Source organism: Aythya ferina (genome assembly GCF_964211825.1).
Source record: "Aythya ferina genome assembly, chromosome: 17".
Classification (NCBI taxonomy): domain Eukaryota; kingdom Metazoa; phylum Chordata; class Aves; order Anseriformes; family Anatidae; genus Aythya; species Aythya ferina.
The window spans coordinates 7463445-7491180 of NC_140316.1; the positions used below are offsets into that span (position 1 = coordinate 7463445).

The following is a 27736-nucleotide window of genomic DNA, read 5'->3' on the forward strand; positions in this document are numbered from 1 at the left end:
TACTGTTTAACAGTAGACAGAATTAAATAAATATAGATACAGAGAGAGGAGATATACATATATATTCATATATTGCTCTTCCTCCAAAATCACAGTAAAATATTTAGGTTTAATGCAGAATTAAGCATTCCCACTGTAGGAAATTAATGTAACATAATTTATTCTAACATAAACATCTTTGCCCAAACTCCATTTTAAGTATATTTAATAGAAAGTATTATTACCAAAGCTCACCCCTCAAGCTCTCATTCTGCTCCTTGGAGAAAACTGAAAGCCTACCACCTTGGTCTCATTTAAGGTTTTTGATAACCCATCTCCAAGAACCCAGATATATTTGACTTAGATTTCTTCAATTCCAGTTAGGTGACCTTCTTCTAGCCCTTTTTATAATGCAAAAGCAACAAATCATCACTTGACTGCGAACTCAAGCAAGTATTTAGATAAAACAGCACGTGTCTGCAAGCCAGGCTCAAGATGCACTGGCAGGGCAGATCCAAACAGAAAGTTTGCTTTGCACCTGCTGCACCACATTCAGCGTTATTAATGGCAGCATCCTGAAGAGCAAGGCCAGCAAGCATACACAAATCTGAAGGCACAAAGAAGCCAAACACTGTTGAACAAATCCCACTTGACACTAATTAATATTAAGGCTGTCCAGAACCTGCTGGGATTTAAACTTGCACTCTCTGTCCACGCACAACTTCAGGGGACACAGAGAAGCAGCGACTGAACCCCAGGTGCAGGAAAGGCTGGCAGATATCTGGGAACTGCCTTCGTATCATATGGTGATGCAGAACAGGCCGCCTCAGCACATGATAGTTGGGAACGGTAGCCAAGCAGCTAATCACACCGGGATTGCTCGTGACTTTTGTTTGTTTTACAAAAAGGAGGTTCTATCAATTAGAAAGAAGTTTGATCGAACCTAATCAGGAAAAAAAAATAAAAACAAAACAATGCTCAGTAAGAATTAATCTGAAATACAGTCCTCCAGTCACAAGCCTTCTTGGTTAAGTAAAAAGTTGCCACCAGCTAACTCACAAGACAATACTGATTAGCCATCTGGTGAAGGCTCCTGCTAAGCACGTTACCCCCTATGCTGCTGAAAGCAGAAGGGGCATCAGTTACATTCTGTCCCTGCCTGCAATTGTGTGGCCAACCTCAGGAACAGGCACTGGGCTTTCCAGCACAACCAGAAATTTTAGCAATTCTGAGTTTTCAGCAGCCCCTTTTACTACCATTGCATTCCACAAAGCGTAAGCTGAACTATTTAAAACATGATCTACTGCCTTTCTGAAAGCTGAATTTGTCCTCGAGCTTCATCGACCTTTGTTGGTTTTGCCCCTTTGTTTTCTTCTGCAAAAACTGCAACTGCCAGGAGGCTTCCCAGTCATCTAAAGAGCATCAGTAAACAAGAGCAGAGACAGATGGCTGCAGCTCAGTTTAAAACAGCACTCGATCCAGCCTCTCCCCTGCATTGCAAGTGCTCCCCACAAGATACAAACATATGCATAAGCTCAAACAAGAACGCAGTAGTCCCAGATAGAAAGCAGGTATGTATATGCCATCTGATAAAGAAGTCACTGTGAGGACAGGATGCTGAGGTTCCATGTACAGCAAACATCCATTACTACTGTATAGCTTCCCACTAACAAAACAATAGGTTGCAAGGATGGCAGGGGGTGGGAGGAAGGAGTTCTCCCTCTGTTGTTACTCCCAGAAGCGCTGCTGGCAAAACAAACAAACAAACAAAGCAGCATGGAAAGCAAAACCAGAAATCTCCTTTCAGCAAAGTTGCTTTACACCAAACTCACACAACCTGGTGCAGAGGATTCTGTCCCTACCCATGGCGGGGGGGAGAGGGGTGGTGAAATGAGGTGATCTTTAAGGTCCCTTCCAGCCCAAACCATTACATGATTCTATGAACCTGGGAAAGTAATATCTTTCATAGGCCTCTCATTCACCTAGTACTTCAGGAATTCAATCCTTTTAGCAAACATTCTATTAACCCCCTTATTAAAATGACAGATTCAAAGGAAAAAGAAAAAGAAAAAAGAAAAAAAAGAAAAAAACACAGAATAACTCACAGATTTAGAATGAAAGTCTATCAAAAAACCCATACTGCTTTTTCATTCCTGGATTTGATCACTTTTCATTTACTGCACAGAAGACTAGCGGTGGTGTTGATACAAGAAATCATCTACAGTATGTACCTTGCCTTGCTAAATAGATTCAGATGTCCACATATATTCAATAAGTCTACCTGAATAAACATAGTTCACCTCTTCCACCAGCTGTAAATCCACTGCAATTCCACAGACATCTGCGTGCCTGAGTAACTTGCACAAGACTGAGTTCAAACATGGCCCATCCTTCCCCAAACAAAAATTTTGATTCTGCTAAAATTAAATTACGAGCTCTCCCTCGGGGCTTCCTGATATTCAAAGTTATTCCCTCACTTAGTGATAGCAGAAAGCTTCAACAGGGTTGCACAATCATCGCCTCCAATCAGCTATAATTGAAGGATAACACAAAACAGAATGAGAAACTAGCAATCCAATTAATACTGGCAGGAAAAAAAAACAGACTGTGGGAAGAGCATCATTTCTGGTAAAACTCCAGCAAAACCTTCAGGTTGGAGCATGTTGCCATACTATCACCTCTGAGGGAGGGTTTAACTACTCAAGGCAAGAATAAGAGGGAAGGAATGATCACTTTACAACCCCTGAGAAGTTCTGGCCCCTATTTATGTCAGTGTTGACACTGAAACTTTGAGAACACATTAATGTAGTACTTCGTTGATCCTCTCAAGAGAAGCCCAAACCAAACCTTTTGGGAATCCAATCTGTATTTCTAAAATACAGTCTGAGGTATACTTCTGCAGGACCTTCCCAGAACAGGACAACTACAAGGTAAACAGACTTTTCACATGAAACACTTGCCCCCTTTGGGTGATTCACCCAGGGCAACCTAGAAAATCTCTCCCATTCATTTCCATGATGCCACTTCCTGCTCTGTACATTTAAAAAAAAAAAAAAAAAAAAAAAAAAAAAAAAAAAAAAAAAGATATCTGGTACACACCTGCATCCCCATGGAAGCAGCTGTCCTGGTGACATCTCCCAGAAGGCAAATCTCCGTCACTTGGCCAGATCTGTCCTGTTTTTCGTACGCCCACAATAGTAGCCTCAGACACAACAACCTGCTGCTGCCGGTGCCGTTTTTGAGACTGGGGGGTCGGTGGACTGCTGCTGTCAAAGGACTGCTGAGAGTTTTGGGACGGAGAACGACTTTTATCCCGGTACATGCGGTAAGTGGTGGGGCTGGGGGACACGTGGCTGGACTGCCCTGAAGAGAAGTCTTCCTCGCTGGAGGTAAGGTTCTCATTAGAGCTACAATCAGGAGTATATCCTCCTCCAATATCTTCAAAACTCCTCGGGGAATAAGATCTCCTGGGCCAAGTGAGGTGTTTTTCCTGGTCAGTCGTACTCTGATTTCTCAGGATAGGTCCTTTCCCTTCTGCATCCCCCATCATTCCACCAACATAGATACTCTGATAGGGCTGAAAGTCCATGGGCTGCCAAGGTGAGCGGTTGCTGCCGTTGGCGTTAATCAGATTATCTTTGAGAAACCTGGGGTTCAGTTCAGCATCTTCGTATTCTCCATCATAGCCAAAACTGCTCTCTGAGGACCTTCCCCTGTAAGCAGGCCTCTGGAACTCATTGAAGCTGGGTACCACGGTAGAAGGAAGGGAGTGTAAGGACTTCTTGCGTTCCATTTGCATGGCTTGGCTACCAAGAGAGCTTATTTTATCAGAAACGTCTTTATCGTTGACCTTCACTAGACCCTTCTCGTGATGATACTCCATGTTCACATAGAAGGGCTTTTCAACAACATCCTTGTTATCTCCAGAATGATGTGAATTCCCCTTTTTAATCCTCTCAAAGTTAGACCTTAGGGCTGCCACACTGGTGCTGTTCCCTCTGTCCTTAGAAATAGGTTCAAAAGATGCCTCCTTCTCAGCAGATCCCGCTAGCCTGCGAGTGGAAGCCGATCTGTGTTTTGAAGGAGATCCATCTGTATCACAGCGAGTCTCTGTATCTTCTACAACTCTCTTCAGTTTCTCTTCGCCATAGTACTTACACCTGTCCTGCTCTCCCTCCCCATGATGGGGACTGTCCAAAGGCGACAGGTCCGACCCGTCACTCTGGGTAGACAGCTTCCGCAGAGAAGGTATCCTGGGTTTGAACTTTTCCTCCCCGTGGTGTGACTTGCTTTTTTCATATTCATCTTGGTCAGCGGACTGGTGATGATGCAGGTCCTGGATCTGCTGCTCTGCACCCCCTTCAGGCAACTGAGAAACACGTTTAAAACCCCATCTCTGTCTATCGTAGCTTTTTTTCTCCTTTGCCAGAAGAGTCTGCAGGTAAATCATGCGGAACCTCTCCTTGTTGACCTCCATCTCCAGTCTCCGGATAGATGCTTTGCACATCTCCAGCTCCTGTTCAATATCTCCCACAGATTTCAGCTCCATTTTAGGAGGCTCAGAGTCTGCAAATTGTGCTTTCCAAGCCTCCACAAACCCCACAGGGTCCACCATTTTGCATACAGGAGTAAATAAGTGGAGAATAAGGGAGGGAAGCTGGAGAGAGACAGCCGGAGAGAATAAAGCAACCGGATCTCACATGTAGAAGCAGAAACAGCTCCGGCAGGGTCAACTCAACGCGTCTCTTTCACGGTCCATGCAGAGGAACTGGGAGGCAAACGGCAATCCTCGGATCAATCTCTGCTCCTCGCCTCCTCCACCTCTCGCCGGCCCCAGCCCCCGTCCCCTCGCTACTCTCCCCCCATCATGCCCGAGATTCTGCTAGCGAACAACAACGCTCCCACCCCGGCGATTCCCGAGCACTTCAAAGGGGAGGTGGACAAAGGAGCAGGCTCGGGGCGGGGGAGAGAAGGTAAATATCGCCCCCCACCCTCCCACCCACCTCCTGCCGCTGCCGTCCCGGCCGCGCTGCTCAGTGCGGCCGCTCTGGGCAGCCCTCCGCTCCGTCCTCCCGCGGCCAGCCCCCGTGTTGTGCTTTCTCTTTCTCTCTCCTCCTTTCCCCCTGCCCCTTTCCCTGTCTCCTCCTCCCGGCTATTGTTGCTGGCCTCCGGGCGCAGGGCGGCGAGCCCGGCCGCTACCCGGCGGTGCCGGAGCTCCCCGCGGCCCCGCGGCAGCCTCCCCGGCGCGGCTGTGGAGGCGGAGGCTGGCGGCGAGGCTCCGGAGGCTGCCCCCGGCTGCCCATCGCGGCCCGGCTCCGGCGGCGCCCCGAGCCGCGGCACTGCGGAAGGGGAGGGATGGAAGGAGGCAGGGAAGGAGGGAGGCAGGGCAGGAGCCCGGCTGAAACGGCGCTGGGGCCTCTTAAAGGGGCAGCCCGGGCCCCCGCTGCCTTTGGAGGCCCGGCCCGGCGGAGGCTGGCGCCGAGACAAAGGCAGCGGTGTGCGAAGCGGGGGCACGAGGGAGGAGGGCGAGGTTGGAGCACGGAGGGGGCTGCTCAGGCCCTCCTGAACTCCCAGCTGCAGCCTTCAGGCCCCGCTGAGGGTTTTGGGGGTGTTTAAGGAGAGGCTGGACTTGGTTCGGTGGGAGGCAGTGGGGCGATGGTTGGACCTTGGAGGTCTTCTCCAACCTGCATGATTCCATGATTCACCTCAAGCCGAGGTGCTGGGCACTAGCAGGCTCATCGTTCATTCGGTCCTTGCTGCGTTATCAGTGCCCAGCTGGTGCTCTGAAAGCGCGGTGATATTGGTAATAAAGTCTGCTTTGTTCAGAGATTAGGTGTGCCTTTGTCCTGTATGTTAGCCTACAGGGAGCCCCGCTCTCCAGCTCTGGGTGAAGGGGGGCAAACAAGCTGAACATGGGCCGGCAGCTGGCTCTCACTCCACCTGAAATCGGGGTACCCAGCCGTGTTTAGGCCCTGTACCTCTTCCACATACTAATTCAACCTCTGAAAAAGGGGTAATGGATACACCTGAAATTGCAGTTTTCCTGTCCAAATGATGGGAAAAGTGAGATATTGTACACCTCACATCCCTCAGAAGCCTGCTTCTTTCATGCCAGAGGTGGGACAAATCCCCAGAGTGAGGAATACCTTTCCTCATGCATTTTATGAGAAAAAAATGTGGAATATAGCCCCAGCAATAACTAATACAGTTCCTTAAGCATGAAAAGTACAAGTCTACAAGAGCAGTTCTCTTACCTTCAAAATATGCAATGTTTCATAATCCACTAAACCATTTTCCTCTTCACGCTTTTTGATATGACATATCAAATATTTTCAGACATCACAAACGGCTAATCATGCATTCAGCTTTGCATAGTTCATCTCCCTTGCTGTTTGTTTCCTGGCTTTAACCTCTTTTTCCTGCACTTGTTTCCTCAGCTTCTAACACACTGGCTGATCTATGTGGAAAACAGATTAGAATCAAAATCATAATGAAATCTGTATACTTAGTAAATATCTATACAAGCCTTCCAGGGAATTTCCATCTTCCACAGAAAGAAAATTGGCTTTTCACCATTGATGCTGTTTGCCGTCATGCCGGTTTGAACAATGACATTATGACACACAATATATTTCTAGTAATATGACATTTCAGATTTTACTAGCATGATTAAAATAACGACAGATATATTACATAATAAGGCTCTGTTATGAATTTGTTTCCCCCATTTGTTTATAGTTTGCTGGTGTTATTGGTTTGTTTTATTATTTCTAGGGTGTTTTCTCACACTCACTGGGCTCACTTTTCCAGAGGCAGCAAGAATTCTGATGAGTCAGAGGGACTTCTGTATGCACGCCTAACTTTTGGCGAGCACTATTAAACAACTGCAGCCTCTGTATTCATTGAGGTACTCCAGCATCAGAAGTTCCGGTGGCCATTGAAGGGGTCTCTGAATTTTTGCTGATACTTTCTACATTCGACTGAGTATAGTTTTATCAGGATACAAAATTTCATTATGGCTCTGGAGGTAGATGTATCTGGGATTGGTGACAGAGCATGCGGTGACAAGGGGGCTAAAAAGCCAGCACATTCAGCTCTCGCCCTCTGCTGGCCCACAAGAGATTGCCAGTTCTCGCCAGTTGAACCATTACTGGAACTGAACTGGCCATGGAGCTCCCTCCTGTGGGGAAGGAGAGCTAGTACACTTAGCGGAGATCCAGGTTATGGGCTTTATCATGATCCCACACGGGAGAATCAGGAGTTTTGTAAGAAAAAAATAAAAGTGGAAGCACATAAGCAGAGTCTTTCTAACGAGAAATAAAACATCATTTCTCATTCATATGTGGCTGAAATTAAGAAACTGTATTTTTGTATTACAAGACAGCACACTGTGGTAGAGTCTGGCTAGGCCAGTTATCTCCCGAAGTCCTGTCCAGTCCAAATTATTCTGTGAGCCCAGGAACACAGGAACCCCATTTCTTAAGATTCAGAAAATGGCAATTTGTTGCTGTGAGAACAACCTTATGGCCCAAAATAAAGGAAACCCATCCCCCATCTCCATTAACTAATGCAGATGCTGCTACAACTTGAACCTGCCAAACACTTCATTTTAACTCAGCCTACGAAGATGTGATACAGCGAGCAGTTCATAGCATCTGCACACTGGTAAGCTTTGTTACACTCCCCAGAACAACTTCTGACTATTGATGAAAACCTGAAAAGACACAGAATATGACATCTACTCATGAAGAATGAACTCTGGTTGTACCTCAGTGAGGTGAGCCTGAGCTGAGAACCAACATGAAAGGTCTGAATCACATGACCTATGAGAATATAAAGAATAATACCCTAAGTGTCAAATAATCACTCAAATGGCAGAAACAATACCACTAAAGATTAAAATGAAAGACTGTTTTACAGTAAAAATGAAATTTGCCTGCCAGGTGACTATTTCTTGAATGGCTTTTGATCTGTTATCAGTTTTTCCTCAAAGAGATACATGTGCTTATTTAAACAGAAGCTCATTAACCATTTAGCTTGTACTTATTAAGCCAAGAAACAGCATAATACTAGTACGTCTTTGGGGAGATTATTACACCTGTTCTTTAACTTTGCTTCAGACTCTCTCTGAATTTTAAGTTATCCAACTTCTCACCGGCAAATTCCACAAGGAAGCTGGTGCTGAAACTGGTGCCATGATCACTATGAAGTTTTCAACTGGTATAAAATTATGTTTGTGTTTAGAGTTAATGTAGTTCTACATTCTGCTTGTGTTTAGAATTAATGTAGTTGTTCTGACATCGTTTTTAATAATATTAAGGCTTCTTCAAAACAAATGAAGTTGCTGATAGAACGGAATAATATGCATAGAATACAACATAGACCAGACAGGAACATTTAAGAACTTGCAAACTAATGTTTATTTTCCCACTAAAGTTAGGTTTCCTTTGAGCTAATATGATTTAAGATTCATTTTAGGTTATCAATTATTAATACTGAGTTCTTTGCAGGAGAAGTCTCACTGGGACTTAAAAGAAAAAAAGTCTCAAAGCATCTGTCATAGATTGGATGGAGTCAGACCACTGCCAGGGGATAGTTACTGATTGACAGTTTTGCATAAAGTTTTTGGAACTACAGACAATAAAAAACAATAATGACATCAAGCAATGCACTAAATCATTAGAAAAACTGTCCCAGTTGATTTTCCTAGCAACATGACTGCATCGCTGAAGAAATTACATCTCTGATTTTGTACAAGAATTGCAGTCAGCAACAAAAGAAACCCTTGGGAGTTTTTGTTTGTTTGTTTGTTTTTGTTTTTTTTTGTTTGTTTTTGTTTTGTTTTGTTGAGAAAAACATAACCTGATTTTTTTTCCTTTGATTTATTTCTGATTCATTTTGCAGCTGCAGACACTGACACCGTGACTGCATCAAAACCTAGCACCTAGCCTAGACAAGAAGACAAGGCATGTCATCCTAAAACCTACCTTTTGGCCTCCAGGACCATTATCAATGCTTCCAGGATGGAACCAGAGCAGTTTGTCTGCTCAGCAGCAACCACGTGTAACTGCCAAAATGTGCTGTGAGTATAGGCAATTCTTATCTGAAGAAGTACTGCTGCAGCAACGCTGAACTTGTCCACCTACAGGTACATTATTGTCCTCAGAACAACACTATCTGGTAGTGTGTGTTCAAGTTTTCTTCTCTGACATGCTCAAGGCATGTTCAAAGTGCATGACAAGACACCAGCTTATGTCCAAGAAATATATATATGAAAGCAAAATTTGGTCCGAAGCTCAGGCCTATTCATCATAAGTAGCAAACAACTTTGAAACCCAGTTCTACAATAATAACTACTTTATGAATCATTTACTCATACAATAAAGTCTTTAATAAAGAAATGAACTAAGAATAACTGAATGAAAGAAAGACAAAATTGTGAATTTCAAATTACTTCAGAGAAAGTTTTCCATATGAAAATAGAGGACTAATTTTTTAAAAAGTCACCAATACCACTTCTGTGAGTTTCTATTTATCTATCATAACCCGAGGACAGCAGTACTCATCCACAGCACAGTACACAGGAATGGTTATGTGGCTCCACTGTGCTTCTAAAATTGCTTCTGAAAAGCATTATTCAAATGCAAGATGTTTCATATACATACGTAATACACCGCAGTAGAATGAACTATCTTTTTCTACTCTCATTCAAACTCAGTGAACACAAAGATCACGGCTATGCTGCCCACTCAGTGGAAAGCATGGTACAGGCAGAGTACACGTTCATCATCTTGTGAAAGAGATTTGCGAGACGAAATACACAGAACATCAGAAGGTCAAAATATCACACATTTGGATAAATAGCTTCTTACATACCCCCACATATTCACCTTCTCTACCAAATGCTACATTTGTGTCTTTGCCAACAGAATCAGCACAATTGCCAAATAGGAGATTGACTGATTAAAAAAACAAGAGAGAGAGAGTGTTCCCAGATCTCTACTCATTATATTATTTGAAGCTCCTCTAGTTCATAGCATAAATCATAGAAGTATAAATGTAATTTACTTTTAATAAAAGTAAAGGCTCTTTAAGCCATTTTTTCTTCCATTTTTTCTATTTCTTAGGAAACAATTTTTGGACTAAAAATAGCTGAAAGCCTAGATGTTTTTTAGCATGATACGTAGATTCATTATCAAATATTTATCTTTATTTTCTCAGTTTTCCAGATACTGTAGTTTTTGTAATAATTGAACAAACATCTTCTGAAACTGTAACTTGTAGTTGTCCACAGGTTTTCTTCATCTCTCCATATTTAAAACAGTTACAGTTAAGAAATTTAGAGCATTACAAAAAAACTATTTCACTCTTTCTTATGCCAGTATAGCATTTAATACTGGATTTGAATCTTAGAATTATAAAGTCATAAGCAGCTGATAAAGAGTTTTCTAGAGAAGCAGTCTTTCTGTTTAGCAATATGCATTTATTTCATTTCCCTATAACTTTTACAGGGTTTTTTATTTTTCCTTTTAAACTTCTTACCTATTTTTGAAGTTGAAATCTAGTTACCAAAATCAATCATACTAACACAGTTTCATGTATACTGAGCAAATATTACAGTAATTTCAGACAATGTTATTTGTCATTCAAATTTCTGGCAATGTCATTTGTCAGCAGGAATGACTTTTAAAACAGCAGAATCTTTTGGCATCAGCCACGGCTGCCCAAAGAGCGGAAGAGCTTTCCAGAGCTGCTTTACTTATGTAAAATTAAGCGGTGCCCAGAGCTAATCTCTCTCTATTAGACAATGGTTGCAATTTCTAAATAACTGATTGCACAAGGTTATGTCAAAGGGTATTTGAAAAGCCAGAACTGGGGCAATGATTTTTGATCCAGCCAGCACACCAAGTAACAACAGAATGTCCAGAAAGCAGGTTCTAAAGCAGGTTCTACAGTAAGCATTCAGTAACGACATCTTCATACAGCAAATACTATAGGGCTTACCAAGCATGTGTCTTCTTGGGAGTACATCTTTTCCCACCTCTCTAAACCAACACGTATTTTTAAAACTTTTCACAAAATGGCAAAAACTGTTTCTCTACTATTACAGCTTCCAGTATGCAGTGGAGCAAATTGCTCCCAGCATAACATGATCAAATTATCTTGTCCAGTGAAAACAGAAAGAGTGACGACAAGTTTAGCAGCAGCATTGAATCTAACCTTACCAGCTCAGAGTTCCTACCACAGACAGGGATGAACAAGTTCATGACTCAGACTGCATATGGTTCCAGAATCATGTTACATTACTACAAACAAACAAACAAAAAAAATTAGAATAAAATGCAATAATTATTCTTAGCAACATAATAGAACTGTAGTGTAGACAATCTTCAAAAAGATTAATGCAGAAAAGGATTCTGCATCCTCTTTGGAAGATGGAATACATGAACTCTATTTTTTCTCTGCCACACACTGTTATGCAAACCATTCTTTCTTATTCAAGAGAGTGGAAAACTATAGCATTCTTATCTGGTAGCACTTCCAAAATATTAGGCAGCTGGGATAAAATGACAAAGCTCCTATCTGGACTTCTCCCAGGCATGGAAATATTGAAATAACTGGGCTCTGATTCTCAAGTGGAAAAGACAAAAGCACAGATTTTTCCTGGATGGAGAAAATCACAACGAAAACTATACAGCCTGCATTTGTGTACTTCCATACCTGTTTCTTATTATTAAAAAAAAACAAAAAACAAAACAATTTTTGCAACTGCTTTAATGCATTTGGAATACATTAAAGCAAGTCAGAGTAACATTACGCTATGACCTAATAATGTTTTTAGAAATAAAGAAGATGGATAGCAGCCTTTATTCTGAACTGCCATTTGTTTTCTGCTCCCATGAGAATGCAACTTCAGTACTCAAGATTTCTAGAGAATTATCAAAACCCAACACAGTAAAGTTACCTAACATTTGACTGTAAGTTTTTCTGGCAGACTGGTGAGCAAATGGTGCTGACAACATCTTCTTGCATTAAGACAAGCATGTCATGTTTCCACTACAGAGAGAAAAGTTTACTTAACAACCGTACCATCCAGCACAAGTGAACCTGCAGCAGCAATAAGAGAACACTCAGAAAGAAAGCTTGGATAAGATTTTCCTCCCTCATTTCCAAAAATACAACTTTTTACTTCTGATTTAAGAGATTTTTTTGTTGCAGGTGTTTTATGCAGGACTACAGAGAAGTGTGGCACTTGCAGAAGCAGCTGACAGTCAGCAGCAACTTGGGCTGGCTTGAGTGTTGCCTTCTGGGATTTCCATCAGGTTCTTTTCCAATTCTGTAGAAACCAAGAAGTTAAAAAAATCAATTCACAAGAAATGATACCATCCAATATTAAGGGTAACAAAAGCTGGATGCATCCCAAGTCATTCCTACATGCCAGAACTCAGGAAGACACTTAAGTTAATATGCTTGCAGATCTGTGACACTGGCTTTGATGCTCAAAAAAATCTACCCAGTCCTTGAGAGCATAAATGTGGAAAATACACACAAGAAGCAAAATTTAACATACTGATGAGGTTTCCTGTCCCAATTTGAGCCATGTGCCCCATGGTCTTCTCCAGCTCCTTTATCATGGACTGTTCAAAGGCCAAGGCAGCAACTCGGGAAAAGAACTCATTGACATTTTCCCCTAGGAAACAACACAGAAACAATACGTTTTTGCAACTGCACAGTAGTGCATGATCAAACATGAACAAGCATATCTTGAACACATCACCAGTCAATACTGGGAAGGATTAGGCATTTCCAACAGTCTCTCTCTGATCACTGCAGACAGAATGTCTCATTTCTTTCCACTTCAGAATACTGTATCCTCTACCATACTTTTTTTTTTTTTTTTCATTAGCAACAAGGAGAATTCAGTTTGTGGCATAATTGTTTCATTCCTAATATATGTAGCAGTCCATACACATGTTTATGTAACTAACCATGAATTAAACATACTTAGACATTGCACAGCAACTTAAGTAGCCCTTTCTATAAACAGGACAATGTAAGCACACATACAGATGCTCAAATAAAATCAACCATTAATAAATCTGAAGTTTCTAATAGCAACAAAATGCAACACAATAAATAAATAAATTGTACTGAAATAAGGAACTTTAACTTCCTCCCTCTTTAACACTAGCCTCTGTGGTTACTTTATTCTTATATCCTTTGCAGTAACTTACCCGTTTTGGCTGAAACCGACCAGTATTCTGCCTGCATCTCATTGGCAAAGCGGATAGCATCTATCTCTGTCCTTTCACACACAGCATCTGACTGAGTAAATACCAAGAAATATCTTTAAGATAAGAAGTATATCTGTGCTAGTAATAATACAGTGGTACTGATAGCACCTACCCTGTGAGGCGGACAGTGGCCTTTCTGTCCTTGCCTCGTAACTTGTGTAATCATGCACTATTGCAAAAATGTTCTAATACTTGAAAAGAAATTACTTAGTATTGCTTTTAAAATGGAAGATTCTGTTCACCTTCTACTGCGTTGAAATAAAACAACAAGAAGGTTGACCACTGAATCTAACTATATAGTACAGCAGAGAGCTGCAAACAGACCAGTTATTGATCTTCGAATTCTTGGTACTCTATCTTTCTCAACAGAAGAGTTACAGGACCAAATAATAAATACAGTTCTTTTCATTTAATCCTTCTTGTCTGTCTCAGACCCTTTTTTCTACTCTATTTTTACTATACTCAAACACATGAGTTTCTCCCCATCCCCTTTTTTAATACTCTTTTCCCCTTCTTTCTTATCTCTTCTTCCTGTTCTAAGACTACAATTTCTTTCCCCCTTCAACAAATCTTGCTTTCTTGCTTGTTATTTTAAGACCATTTTCCCTCTCATTTATTTTCCGTGATCAATCATACCAGTATCTTGCTATTTGCTTACCACCAAATCTTTTTTTGTTCCAACCAGAAATATGAAGCTGGAATCTGGCTCATTCTCCTTCAAAGCATCTTCCAGCCACTGTCTGAAATGCAGAAGAGAGATGAGAGTCAGTCAGAGGAAGTATGGAATATCAAAGGTAGATAATAGGGTCACAAAAAAAGTAAGAGGATGAACTTCTGTGAGAGTGTCAAAAGCCTCTTTTTCTAGACAGGAAGGGAACAGGAGCTATTCCAGCACCTTTGAATATATGCCTTCAACTAATGAAAAGTTCAAACATGCCCGGTGTAGAGTGCAAATTCAGCAATAATATTAACACCCAGAGATATTATTTATCAGTATAAGGAGAAGGGGCAGAGTTTTGATAGAGATAAGGAATAAAAAACAAGAAGCAGAGTTAAAAATATGAACAATACAGCAGATTAGATATGAAATGAATAAAGAAGAGTGAAATCTATTCAGCAACATTACAAAATATCTTCCTGTGAAGGCTGCATGACTCTTGTCTCATAAGCTTTTATATGTTTGTTACTCTAGCAATCAAGTTCCTCTTGAGTCATCCAACAAAAGTCAAGGAGGGAAGAGAGTGTGTGTGGGGTGGAAATCAGGTTCACAGGTTTCAATTATTTTCAACCAAGCAGAGACACTAATATATATATAATTTTACAAAGTCCTATGTAAATGAGTTAAATACCATAGCAGTACTCTAAGGAAATACTCTAATACACATTTAAATAAGACAGAGCACAGACTGTAGAGAAACACATACCTGCCTTACAGTCATAATAGTATGTTAGAAATATATAAGCTCCGAGTCTGGTAACAACAGTGTGGATCACAGATCCACATTGGGTTTTGCAGACTGCACTAAAAGCAGAGCAAGTTCGCTCACATCAGTTAGCGTGCTGCTATAGCCAAAACATTTCAAGTACTTGAACTACCAAATTTAGCTATACCTATATATACACCTTGAGTTTTGTTTTGGGGAATTTTTTTTTTTTTTTGACAGACATGTGAGACAGTGCACAGCTGTGCCAGGGAGGTTCAGACTGGACATTAGGAAAAAATTTCTTTACCGTGAGGGCAGTCAAACATCGGAACAAGCTTCCTAGAGAGGTGGTTGATGACCCACGCATGTCAGTGTTGAAGAGGCATTTGGATAATGCTGTCAGTAATATGCTTTAACTGTTGATTAGCCCTGAAGTGATGAGGCAGTTGGACTAGATGACCTTTGAAGGTCCCTTCCAACTGAACTGTTCTACTATAACAGAATCACTACAGAAACTAGAGAAATAATGTAATATTGAGACTCTTGAGACTTCATGCATGAGATGCATCACATTGATTTCATTATCGACATCAGATGCAAACCTGTTAGTCCGTTTATAGCAAATGGAGGAAAAAACAGATACTTTTGATATGCACTTCATCTCTTCCTGTATGTCTAGTTTTGGAAGGATCCAGCTCCTTGTTAAGTGCCTTTTTCTCTCCACTGACTACAAAGCAAGCCTAAGATGAAGTTCAAATTTATGCTCAGCATTTTTCTCAGAACTATTCCAAACACATGCCTATCACCATTTATTTCATAGCTCAAAACACACTCATAATCCCACAAGTCCTCAGTAACTACAGGCCATGGAAGGCAATTAACCCCCCTGCGAAAGCTGTAAAGGCTAAGCCAAAACACAGAAACTTACTTGGTGTGATCCAAAGTCTGGATATCAGCCAGATCAAACACTGTTATTATAACTGCAATAAAAGAAAAAAGTAATTAAGTAAAAAAGTGCATCAGAAGTCTCTCCAATTCGACTCAACTTGTGAAATAGAAAGAATGCTTGTATACAAAGTGCAACAGTAGGTTTAACATAGAGGAGATGGGAGACTACTGGTTTGTTTACTCCCCTTCTTTCTCTAGCACCCAGTAAGACTGCCATCCTCAGTCTTCAACTTTAATAGTGCTATAGTCTGCAGACTAAAGGTAAAGATCAAATACTCCTTTTATTTTAGGACCCCTTTAATTTCTGAAAAAAGCCTCTTATAGGAATACTAGAGGTATACACTTCTCAGTCTAGCAAAAATTTTATCAAAAATTGAAATTCTTTCCCCTCTAGACACAGTTGCCATTTTTTATTCCTTCATCATCATAACATTCAGAGCTTGCAGGTGTGACAAGTAATCTATTCATGAGGTTTTCAGTTTCTTCCTCTCTCCAATAACGGAGAGCCCATTCCACCATACTGCGTCTACAGGTACCTTTCCAAGGAGCACATATAGGCGTATGTATATATGTTTCTGTATAAAGTACAATATCCTGTCACAGCCAGGGTCAGATTAATATTGTTCTCACCCTCTGCTCCTCGGTAGTAAGCAGATGCAATGCACTTGAACTTTTCCTGACCTGCTGTGTCCCATCTGTGCAATGGAGAAAAAAAGAAACTCCAGGTTAATGAAACCTAGCGCAACCTGAGTAAACATGCTAATGAAGCAACAGACTGGTACACGTTGGAGAAGAATGTGATACCAGAGAATTGTTGCCATCTGGAACATGTTATTCATTAACCACTGATAGAAATACCGTAAAGGCCTATTATTTAATGAAGCCATTTTAACTTTGGTTTTATCCTTATTTTTTATTTTTATTTTTATTTTTTTTTTATTAACTGGTCATTTTGGAGACACAAAATGATTTGTGTTCTTTGAAACACAATTCAAACATTCATAGTTTGCATGGTAAAACAAAACAAAACAAAACAAACTTTTATTAAAGCATCATTTCCTCATCTATGTCATTTCTATGTATTTCTAGGGCAATCTGATTTTGAAACTATTTTCTGGGCTAATACTAGCTAAATTATGTATTAGCCCACACTAGAATCTTGTAACTTACGATACGATACCTCTCCATTAATGACACCAATAAAAAAAAAAAAAAAAAAAAAAAAAAAAAAAAGACAGACAGAAGGGCTTCTTAATAACAAAAATGATATATGATATACACTTCTCCCAGCTACTGCCAGTACTACAGATGTTTGGGTTTTGCTATAGCATAGCAGTACCAGTCATTGGTAGTTGCAATTTTAGCATGTATGAAAACCTCTCAGCTAGAGGGGGCACCAGTGCTTATCATATGTAAATGTTTTACCCAGCCACTGAAGAATATGTAGATAAGGCAACCTTCAGTTTGTTCAGCCTGTGAACCTTCTTGCTTCAGCTGACAAAGTACTGATGTTTCAGTGTAGATTGTTAAAGGCACTCAAGTTCCAAAAATCGTAGAATGAATTAGGTTGGAAAGCATCTAGTTCCAGCACCGCTGCCATGGGCAGGGACACCTCCCACACCAAGTTGCCCTGGTCTCCATCCAACCTGGCCTTAAACACTTCCAGGGATGAGGCATCCACAACTTCTCTAGGCAACCTGTTCCAGTGCTTCACCACCCTCTGAGTGAAGACTTTCTTCCTAATATCTAATCTAAATTTACCTTCTTTCACTTTAAAACCATTACCCTTTGTCCTATCACCACACTTCCTGACAAATAGTCCCTCCCCAGCTTTCCTGCAGCCCCCTGTATGTACAGGAAGGCCGCTATAGGGCTGCCCTGGAGCCTTCTCTTCTCCAGGTTGAACAACCCCAGCTTTCTCTGCCTGTCTTTGTAGGAGAAGACAGTGCCTGACAGAATTTTCAAAAACACAGTCACACTGAAATCAGTGGGAAATTGAGTGCTTTCCAATAAATCCCACTAGCCATCTATTTGCGTCTTTAGGCACTGAGATTTCAGAGAAAATGTGTTTCCAAGCAAAAAGGTTTTAAGATTCATGCACTAAAATACTTCATACAGAGCATCTTATTTCTGCTCTACATCACACTACAGAGTAGATTCAGTAACGTTCTTTCCAGAAAAAATATAGCTAGATGCTTAGAATACCAAAGGACGTCCTTAAGCAGAACCAAAGCAGGTAAGAGAAGGCCAGGATTCCCAATAGGCTGATAAACAAAGGTGAAAATCAGAAAGATTTTGGACTCACTTCAGCCTTCTATGTATTAAAGAAAACCACTTATGCTGCCATTAGGAGACAGTGAAGTCAATGGACACATTACAGTTGATTTCAATCGCTGCAGGAATAAACCCTCCCAGTAAAGTCAAGTTCCATGATTGTAACACACACTAAATCCAAAGGACAGAATGGAACAACAATAGCACTTGACAAATTTGTTACAAGAGCTTCTGCTTCTCTTCCAAGAAACTTGAGTAAAAAAGGCAGAACTGTAATGAAATGTAGCACGACACATAAAATTAATTTTCATTGACAAAACTTTAACATTTTTAAGGCTAAGAGATCCAGGACAGGAGTATATATGTATTTATTTGTTTATTTATTAACTTAAACTCCAAGTCCAGGTAGAGAACCTGTATTTTGCAATGTTGCGTGTTTTGTTTTGTTTTTTTTTTTTTAATTTTTATTCCATTAGAACCTAATGGAATATAGAGCCTAATTCAAACTCCACCTAGACTGTATGCTATGTGATACTTAACCACAGTGTTTCAACTTACATCTGGAGATTATATGGTATTCCTACTATTTCAAAGCGTTCAATTTCAAAATCCACTCCAATGGTCGCCTTGTAATCTCGGTTAAAATTATCTTTACAAAATCTGCAGTGAAGAAAAAAAGGATGAAAGGATGAAATACTAGCAACACCTGGCTACAAATAGCTGAAAAACTACACTATCTAGGGTAAATTATATGGAAAAGCATGAACTAACTGTGGAATGGCTATATATTGCAGAAGCATACATAAAAGCACTGAGAAACTGATTACCAAAAAGGAAGTAACATTTTGGGTTATAAATACAAAAGGAACATGTGATTAATCAGTAAGATTAAAAACTTACCAAATTCTCTTAGAAACATGGAAGAATTAATTGAAAATATAAACAGCTGGCTCTCATGGTAATAACAAACTACAGAAATTCAGTGCTCTGTTCAATGGACTTGGACACAAAATGCACAACAGCTACTTTTAGCATCTGGCAAATACTACATTGTATTATATTTGACTGGATACATATTCAGTTCAGAAAACTGAAAGCTTTACTGCTGTTAGTGATGCACTTTGAACTTGTAAAAGAAAAGATGTAAACCATTTGCTGAGATATACTGTACCTGTTTATGAGGCTAGTTTTCCCAACATACAGGTCTCCTACCACAACCACTTTGGATATTTTCAGCCTGTTAGAAATATTTGAAAACACTAAATGCTTTTAGTAGCAATTTCAATGTTCTCACTAAAACAATTCTGACTTAGATCCTTAAATAGCATGTGATGAATACATGCATCTGCAACTCCAGTTTAACTAAATGCCACAGTGCTGCAGCAGGATCTTAAATTGTAAGAAAGAAAAGGTCACAAAACAAAACTCTTCTTACTCTTACAGAGTAAGAAATAGTCCATTTCTTACTCTGTATGTTGTTTCTTAAATATATTGCTATGGGACAGAAGCTCTTGCAAGTATATACACTTGTCAGTTTGCACACAAGACCAAATAGTATCTATATCTTTATCAGCCCTTTAAAGAGTAGAAGTTTAGACTCTTCTGCCATTAAAATTAATTACAAGTTTCTCATTGACTTTAATAATACAGAATCAAGTCCTAAGTACACAAACAAGAAGTTAGCAATAACAAAATAACTCACTACAAAATTAGTCTCTTGGGAAAACAAACAAACAAACACAACAAACCAAAGGCAAGAGCCAATACACTTCCTGACTATCTGGAACAATATTAATCTGAAGCTCACTTCATACAAATAATCTTCTTTGTTCTGGGTCCTCCCACAGAATACAGCAGATGGGCTTGAGGTGACTCAACCTGCATTCTTAAAATTGAAATGTAGTGTATCTGTTAGGAGGTACAGGTGGATAAGTGAATGTAATGTTATTTGTTGACTGAAACTTGGATTGACATCTCCCATGCACATGCTACAAAAATGGTTTAAGAGGTTTAATATACTATCGTATTAAGAAATTGCTTTTTAAACAGGGGAATTAATCTTCTATTGAATGCAATGGTGATTTCAAGTTAGTGATTCTAAGCAGTCTAAATCTTGACTGGTGAGCTACACAGCTTATATTTCAGAAAAAGGAAGGCATGTTTTTGTTCTAGTCAATGCAAATATGGCAGCCACAGGCCCCTAACCTGGTGATGTCTCTGCCTAAATAACTGTTAGTGATACAATACTGAAGAAAATCAACTACCTGAAGGGAAAGGCAAAAAAAAAGCAAGTGATGGTTTGAAGGTATGTGTTCCATTAATACTTTCTAGAAAAGAAAAGAAAACACTCCCTAGATTAGAAATTTTAACACACTGATGGAATATCAAGAGTCTTAAAAATAGCCATTAGCTACTGAATTTCTCAGAGTACCTTTCCAAATGACAAAGAACTATCCCATTACTTGGAATAACGGAAAAGGAAAATAATGGTAATTCCTGACATGTTTCATAATTCCTGTACCAAGTACTCAGTTGTCTGTCCCTTCTACCACCACACCCTTCCAAAAAATAACCTAATAATAATCATATCTAGATTGGAAAAGTAACAGGAAAGTACTTTCATTTTATTCACAAAGCCAGAATGGAAAGCTTTTTAGTTGTGCTGTACATATACAAAATAAATTAGTTGGTGTTCCAGTTTACTCTGAGGAAAAAAAAAAAACACAAAACTGATACATCTTGGTTATGGAGCAGAAAAAATGCCTTGATTCACTAAAACAAGTCTTGCCAACAGAATCATCATGACACTTGTAACAAATTTAAATGGAAGTAAAACAGTGGCTATGCTTCTAAAAGCTATTAACTCATCGATGTCTCTCAGAGAGACATATTTTGGCTTTTTTTTTCTTAAAAAAAAAAAAAAAAAAAAAAAAGTAAAATTAATAGATAGTGAAATGAATAAAAAATTCCATTCAAAGATGGATATCATGACAAGTCTCATGGTAATTAAGAGCTCTAGATTTAAGAGACTAGTGAACTAACTGTCAGTATTCATAGATCTTTCACTTTATGAAAGATCTTTTACACTGGAACACGGAAGCATTTATTACTAAAACATACAGTTATGTACTTCAACAGAATAGGAATAATTTCTAACACAGTTTAGCTTTCTTGCCTTGCTTCAGGAATTAAATGAGTACAAGTATCTGTCCTGGGAGAGATATGACATGAGAAAACAAAGAACATGAAAAAGGCATAAAAAAGAAATATCTATTTTTCAGTGCTATATATTTACTCCAGAATTTGGATCTAGTTTTAAGGAAACATTTAAAGTCAACTTCTCGGCATGTATACTATTAAAAGATTAAAACTAGATCCTTATGGAACAAAACTGCTATGTTTAAATCTGTCCAAAGCCTTTACCAAGTGCTCATTTGGTACACTCCATATGTAGCCTGTTTTCTCTGTTGTTGTCAGTATATCTGCCCTATTCCTTCTAACTGCTCTAGAACTTGCTTTTTGTGCTGACTTGCATAGGCTCAACACTAAACGGTCAGTTAATCGTTCAAACTAAGGGTGCAGCTATTTGTTGCTAAACAACCTGATTTTTTCCAACTCTACTTATTCCAGCAGGAAAAGAATCTTCAAAACTTGTAAAAAGAAGAGGCATTTTATTCATTCACTGTCAAACAGTACAGAACCATCATGGGGATGGGCTCAGCTGTCTTTAAATGCACAGGAGTGAGGAACATGAGGAATCAGGAAAAGCCTATAAAGGAAGAAGGCTATGAAGAGGTTAAAATATGTGCTTCATTGCACGCTTGGTTTCTTACCAACTTACCCAACTGTTCCAGCACTCTTCTGACAAGCAGTTCTGACCTGCGCATGGAAGTGCTCTTTGAACTGCAGACAGGCCTCGGGTGTGTACCACTGAAGACAGGAGAGAACAGTGACTAAACTATGTGATGTCTACTTTGCAACAAGTCAAATCAGTAAGGAAAAATAGAAAAGGAGATTACTTCAAAGAGCTTGTCAAACACAGAGGTACCAAAGATTAAGAAAAGGGATAGCTTGGGCTAGAAGGCAGTACAGCTGCCTCACAGGTATATTTGTAAAAATTCCTTTGAACAGGTCATTTGACCACCTTTGAGTGTCAGCATCCGAACCCTAGCTAAACTTCCACAGCAAATACATTTGTTCACTACTCTTTAACATAATAACTATTTTAAATTATTCCAATAATCCAAGGCACACAAGAAAAACACAGGTGAGAGAATGGCACAAGCAAATCATTCTTACTGCAAAGTCTTTAAAATCTCTTACTTGTATAAAGAACTGATTTTATTACTAGTTTTCAATTAAGCTTAGCAGGTTAAAAATGAGGAAAACAACAGGGATGGTTTTCATAAAACTAAAAGTAAAATATGCAGCTGAGATCAAGCGTGAAAAAAATGCTAATTCCTATTAAAATGATGTTTTGAAAAAAAAAATAAAGAGAAAACGAAAGTGGTAATACTTTGTCCTTCCCTGTCCTCAACCCTTCTGTTACACTTCAAGTATAAAACTCTTTGGGGGCCTCAACCCTTCTGTTACACTTCAAGTATAAAACTCTTTGGGGGCAAGAATGATCTTTTCTGTCTGTGTTTCTACAGCACATTTGATCTACAGCATGACTAAGGTTCCTGCACACACAGAAAATGAAAATTGCCTCAAATTCTTCAACCAAAAACTCCACATAGATCTAATTAGTCTTTTTTAGCTATGGTTCTCATTTCCTCTCAGTGGAGGAACTTTTTAACCACAGTAATTATTAATGTTTGGCTGAAAGAACAGGTATTATAAGATAACATTTCTGTTGCAAGAGTCACTTTCTGTTGAGGTTAGAGGAAGAAAACATTATTATTAAGTATATTAGCATTGAATGGGAAAATGAGGTCACATTCATCTCTGAAAGAAAACCTTAAAAAATCTGAAATTCTAGAAAAAGGCATCAACTGTAGATTAAAATAAAATACAAGGGAAATATAGTTTAATGTGGGAGGTGCTACAAACTCTGAGCACATGGATAAAGAATGCTTACCTTAGGAAACTGGGAGATTATTCTGTCCCTACTCACTGGGGGAACCATATGCTTTAGGCTGGACTTCATCCTCCAAATTCAATTCAATCCTACCAGACAGAAAACATGTAAAGAGAAACAAGATGTTTAGAAGTTGTCTTAACAGAGGGAAAACATGATAAAAAAAATTAACCCTCCTTATGGACTCATCATCTTTCTTTCCTTTCAGTACAACTGGCAGCTCTTTGACTTTGTGTTAAAGAAAATTGATTCTCATGTAAAAAGGGCAACTTCTGCGTGCACAACTGCAGTAAGAAGTAGTGGTTTTCTCTAACAACAAAGCACTGCCTAATTCTGCAGTAGGGCAGAGAACTGTATACTTAGTTAAACCTAAGTGCTAGTAGTTTAGTCCCCAAATAATTTTGCAATGTTTAATTTAAAAATCCTGCTCATTATTATTTTAAATGACTCCGCATAAAGCACATTTATTAATGTGAGGGGATATCTGATTTCACTAGGTCAGAAGAGGAAAGGAGGAACAAGGTAGTTGCCACATTTCTTGGTGTGAAACTTTCATCCAAGATCACCTCAGAAAGAACTACATCAGTAGACAGTCTGACTTGGAAGAGTAACGTTCACACAAAAGCCACAAATGCATGAAGATATCCCACTTGAGACACTGTGTGTTGGTTATGCAATGAAGCCTTTTGGATTGTTAGGGGAGGGGACTTTTAATAAGGTACCAATACCAATTTCTTACTGGCATTCAAAAGCATGTTTCTAATAAGCACATTCATCATGCAGCAAAGCGTAAGGAGGACTCACCGTGCAGCAGCTGATGCCGCAGGATCCCAGTTACACGACCAGCTCAGCCTGCTGCTGCGTGCCCATAGCAACAGGCTGGCAACAGCTCCCTTCCTTCCCTTCTCTCACAGATCGGAAGGCGGGGTTGGAATGGAGTAACTGAACTATACGCAGTTTGTTTTAGAACAAACTGGTCTTAGCGGCCATTCGGGTTCCTCTGATCAGAGAGTGCTCCTTAGTAAACTCAACAGTCTCCTCATCCTAATAGCTTCATTTTCTTCTAAGGTAGTTGTATGTCTGCATACATGGAGCAGGACTAACCTAGCAGAGAAGGAACTGAAGGAGTGAGGAACTGTTACAGAGCTAATATTAAGCATAATAGCAATTACAAAGGAATTCCTAAGGGATTTCTTTCAGTATTTCAACTGGATTCCATCTACAGTTTTGAGTCAGGATGCACACACCACCAATGAGCCATCTGGAATTATATAAATGTCTTTCTAGTCATTAGTAATCTTGGTTCTTAACATACTAAACAATAAAAGCAAGAAGTAAGAAATATTACCACTCTTTTGTATTGCTTAAGTATTGTTAATCGACTCATTATTTTAGACTGCATTTAGTATGCTACACTGTAATTTAGGATGTTAAACAATTTTGCTGTTCGTTTCATCGGTATTTAAGCTTCCAGATTTCGGGAAAAAATAAAAGCTCTCATATTCAAAAAAAAAAAAAAAATATTTTGATAATGCTGGAACAGGCTTGGGCGTCCTAACATCCAGGAAACAAGCCTCTCCTATTCATGCAGCACACTAAAAATTTTAAAGGTCAAATCAGTGTGGACAAGTAATTAAAAAAAAAACAACTGTGAAGTATACATAAAAAAAGAAAAAACACTCCTGTTGTTTTACAACCATAAACAAATAATTACGCTCAACAAAATTGCCAGTCCACTATTTAGAATTAATGTTTTATCATCTTTTGCAAGGAATTACTTTGGTAAGGGATCACTTCAGGCACTCATGTGATCTCAACCATACTGAAAACAAACAAAACAAAATACCAGACTTGTAGCTGATGAGTTATTCAGCAAAGAAGGTGGCATTACAGTATTTATTTTAACCATAAATATATAGCTCCAGCCATCATGCTACTTTTGACTCTATAAAACCAGACAGACCTAGATTCTTTTTATGATGTGCTCCTGCCCTTTTGGCAAGATTGAATGATTTCAAGAGAACGTTAATTTCTTAAAATAATAGTTCTTAAAATAAAAAGGAAAACCCTCCCAGCCAGTAAGAACATCACATTGTCACTTGCTTTCTCCATTTTCTCCTAGTTCTGGTTCAATACATCGTAGGCATGTAGAAATCTGTCATACATAGGATGACTCACTGTTTGTCTACTAGAGCTCTTTCACAAACTAAGCTACAAAAAAAAAATAAAAAATCAATTCAACAGCCACAGTGAATCCAAAGTCCAGGAGGGACTAAGGTAATCAAACAGAAACATTTTAAAATTGAAAGGCCATTTTCACTTACTGATTGTATTTAATCTTTCTCTCATACATTGAATTACCAAACCAACAAGTTAACCACACCATTAGAGGAAAAAGACCAATGATTTAAGAAACACAAAAGTGCTGAAAATACTGACAATTATATGTACTATGATCCAAATTTTCTCTTCTTACACAGCTTGGTCACCTAGGAGCACTGGGAATATGCTGTCTCCATAGCATCATACCCCTTCTTACATCAATGCTGCAGGAACAGTATCAGCTGCAGATTCTGTGAATAGACAAATGATTTGAGAAAGCCTTCAGAAACTGTGTATAATATTAGTTAGTGTCATGACCACTAAGATCAGTATACTAAGCTATGGTGAGGGACAAGCCAGGACTCACACCAAGAAGATGAGAACAGAGTTAAAGCAGGGGGACGCGAGAAGTCTTTGATTTTCCCCATCCCTCCTACATTGAGAAAAGTTCACATTCTTCTACTGAAATAGGTTGAACCTTTAAAAATATTTAGTTAGTAAAAGTCAAATCTAGTCTAGGAAAATAAACTCTACTTTAAATAATCTGCTCTAAAACGATACAGAAAAAAATGCATCCTTTCCTGAAGATACTTTAATTTAGTCATACTTTTTCTTCTATGGATTTTGTTCATCACCCAATGACAATCTATTCCTGTGTTTTCTTTTAATCCGGCTCATCTGATTGACTTTGGCTTTGTAAAATCTAGTTTAAGAACTTCGATTATGATAATTGTAACTCAAATATAATGAAAAATATGAGTAACTTCTCTATTTGCAGAGAAATAACCTTTCATAGCACAAGCTGTTCAGTTTATTGCTGATGTCAGGCCACACTGACAACACAGACCACCTCAAAAGCTCTGCTATAAACACTACGATGTGTGCTCCCTGTGTAGTGTCCTATGAACAATACTATTTCACTGAATCGTACTAAAAATTTGACTAAATAACGAATACAGTTATGTGAGCTTACCTAATTGCAATGGAAACCCTTGGTACGCAGTCTAGCTGTTTATAGTACCACACTGTAGAGACTAGGAAAAAAAAAGCTACCCAAAGCTACTACACTCCCCAGCCTCCGTACACCTCATGTCACTAGCCTACTATGTCGCCGCCACTAACTTGATTGCCTCTTGTTCAACCTGATTGTTTTCCAGTTTTGTCAAGTGAAAATACTTTATAATCTGTGGACAGGGCACGAACCCCCCCCTCCCGGTTTTGCAGAGGACACGGGTGCGGAGGGACCCCAGAGCACGGCACCACGGCAGCTCCCGCCCCGTTCCGTCACGCTCTCCCGTCCCTCAGGGGCCTGCCGCGCTCCGCAGCAGCCCGCCGCGTCCCACGCTAGCAGAGACCCAGCTTCCTATTCACCAACTACGCTGTTGACGCCACTCATTCGCAACAGCTACCGTAAAACGCGTTATTTACGCTATAGACGCAAGGCCTGAAACGGGAGAGAGAAAGGAGCGCTTGGCTGCGTAGCGTTTATTCACGGAGCAGGGCGTACGCAAACAGCCGGTTGCTGTGGCAACCGGAGCGCGGGCGCGAAAGGCGTTGGAAGGCGCTGAGGCAGCGGGGGGGGGGAGATGGGGGCCTTACATTGTGTGGTCTGGGACGGAGGGCCTTTCGTTATTTAGAATTTTGGCTTATTCTTAAGAGAGAGAAGCTGTTGTTAGGTAGGGTTGTGTTTTTTTTTGGTTTTTTTTTTTTTTTTTTTTTTTTTCTTCACCGTGCAGCTGCTTTTTTTTTTTCTTTTTTTTTTTTTTTTTGTAGCTGAGCAGTTTTCAGTATTCAAGGCGACGCGTTTCTGTCAGCGGCCCCGTTCCCTCACCGAGGAAGGCGGCAGTCGCCGGTCCTTTCAGACAGACGTTAACGAATTGCTTTTTTATTCTACGGTATTCAGTAGAAAAAAATCAACCTAAATAAGAAGATTCATCTGACGAACCATTCTAGCCTCTTTCATAGCTTTCTAACAACGAGCATGTACTAAAATTGCACTCTTAGGAGTCAGAACTGCATTCAGTCAGCCGTTGTTTTGGTTCGTTAGCTGTCCTGTCACCAGGTACAGTCACTTTGGAGTATTTTTAGTGATAAGGGGTATCTTTCCCAGGGAAATTAGGGATGGCGAGCACTCGTATCTCAGCGCAGCTTCCCCCAGATGTAGACCCCACAAAAGCGCCTATTGCATTTGGAAGGAGGGCCCTTCCTAAACTGAACGAGGAGATCCAATCTCCCGAGCTGCTGACTCAGCAGCGGGCATTGATGGCACTCTGTGATTTGGTCCATGACCCAGAAAAAGTCTACCAGGCAATACAAATAGGTAAGTGGTCTGGTATCGGAAGCTTTGACATGGTGGTGATGGCTGAGGGGAGGGACACTTTACTCTTGTGCCCTATTTTTTTCCTTGCGATATC

General features: G+C 39.8%; 3 protein-coding genes and 1 long non-coding RNA gene across 11 annotated transcripts in view; 2 read left to right on the top strand and 2 right to left on the bottom strand.

The window, feature by feature from the left end:
• BCR (BCR activator of RhoGEF and GTPase) overlaps positions 1-4595 on the bottom strand; it is a 102081-nt gene extending 97486 nt beyond the window's left edge. Inside the window, exon 1 of the mRNA XM_084538944.1 lies at positions 3079-4595. Within this exon, the coding sequence (XP_084395070.1) occupies positions 3079-4594 (1516 nt within the window). The 5' untranslated portion in view covers position 4595. The remainder of the gene's footprint in view (positions 1-3078) is intronic.
• Positions 4596-4742: 147 nt separating this feature from the next.
• LOC311446124 lies at positions 4743-9744 on the top strand. Its single transcript, XR_014698759.1, has 2 exons — positions 4743-4952; positions 8884-9744. It is a non-coding gene; the product is annotated as an uncharacterized lncRNA (long non-coding RNA).
• On the bottom strand, positions 9348-26782 carry RAB36 (RAB36, member RAS oncogene family). 8 transcript variants are annotated; one of them, XM_084538954.1, is made up of 15 exons: positions 26296-26776; positions 25440-25573; positions 23805-24104; positions 23001-23089; positions 21762-21850; positions 20185-20247; positions 19728-19798; positions 19092-19179; positions 18479-18580; positions 16277-16341; positions 15627-15678; positions 13933-14014; positions 13215-13305; positions 12551-12670; positions 9348-12316 (listed from the first exon to the last, which is right to left on the bottom strand). In XM_084538954.1, coding segments are annotated over exons 7-15 (666 nt in total). In that variant the 5' UTR covers positions 19729-19798; positions 20185-20247; positions 21762-21850; positions 23001-23089; positions 23805-24104; positions 25440-25573; positions 26296-26776; the 3' UTR covers positions 9348-12251. The 8 variants fall into 8 exon arrangements, with proteins under 8 accessions (XP_084395080.1, XP_084395074.1, XP_084395073.1 ...); XM_084538948.1 differs by lacking the exon at positions 20185-20247 and having other exon boundaries at positions 19092-19157; positions 19728-19805; XM_084538947.1 differs by lacking the exon at positions 20185-20247 and having other exon boundaries at positions 19092-19157; positions 19728-19805; positions 23805-24119.
• A 61-nt stretch (positions 26783-26843) lies between these two features.
• Positions 26844-27736, top strand: part of RSPH14 (radial spoke head 14 homolog) — a 92383-nt gene continuing 91490 nt past the window's right edge. Inside the window, exon 1 of the mRNA XM_084539077.1 lies at positions 26844-27642. Coding sequence (XP_084395203.1) covers positions 27444-27642 — 199 coding nt within the window. The 5' untranslated portion in view covers positions 26844-27443. The remainder of the gene's footprint in view (positions 27643-27736) is intronic.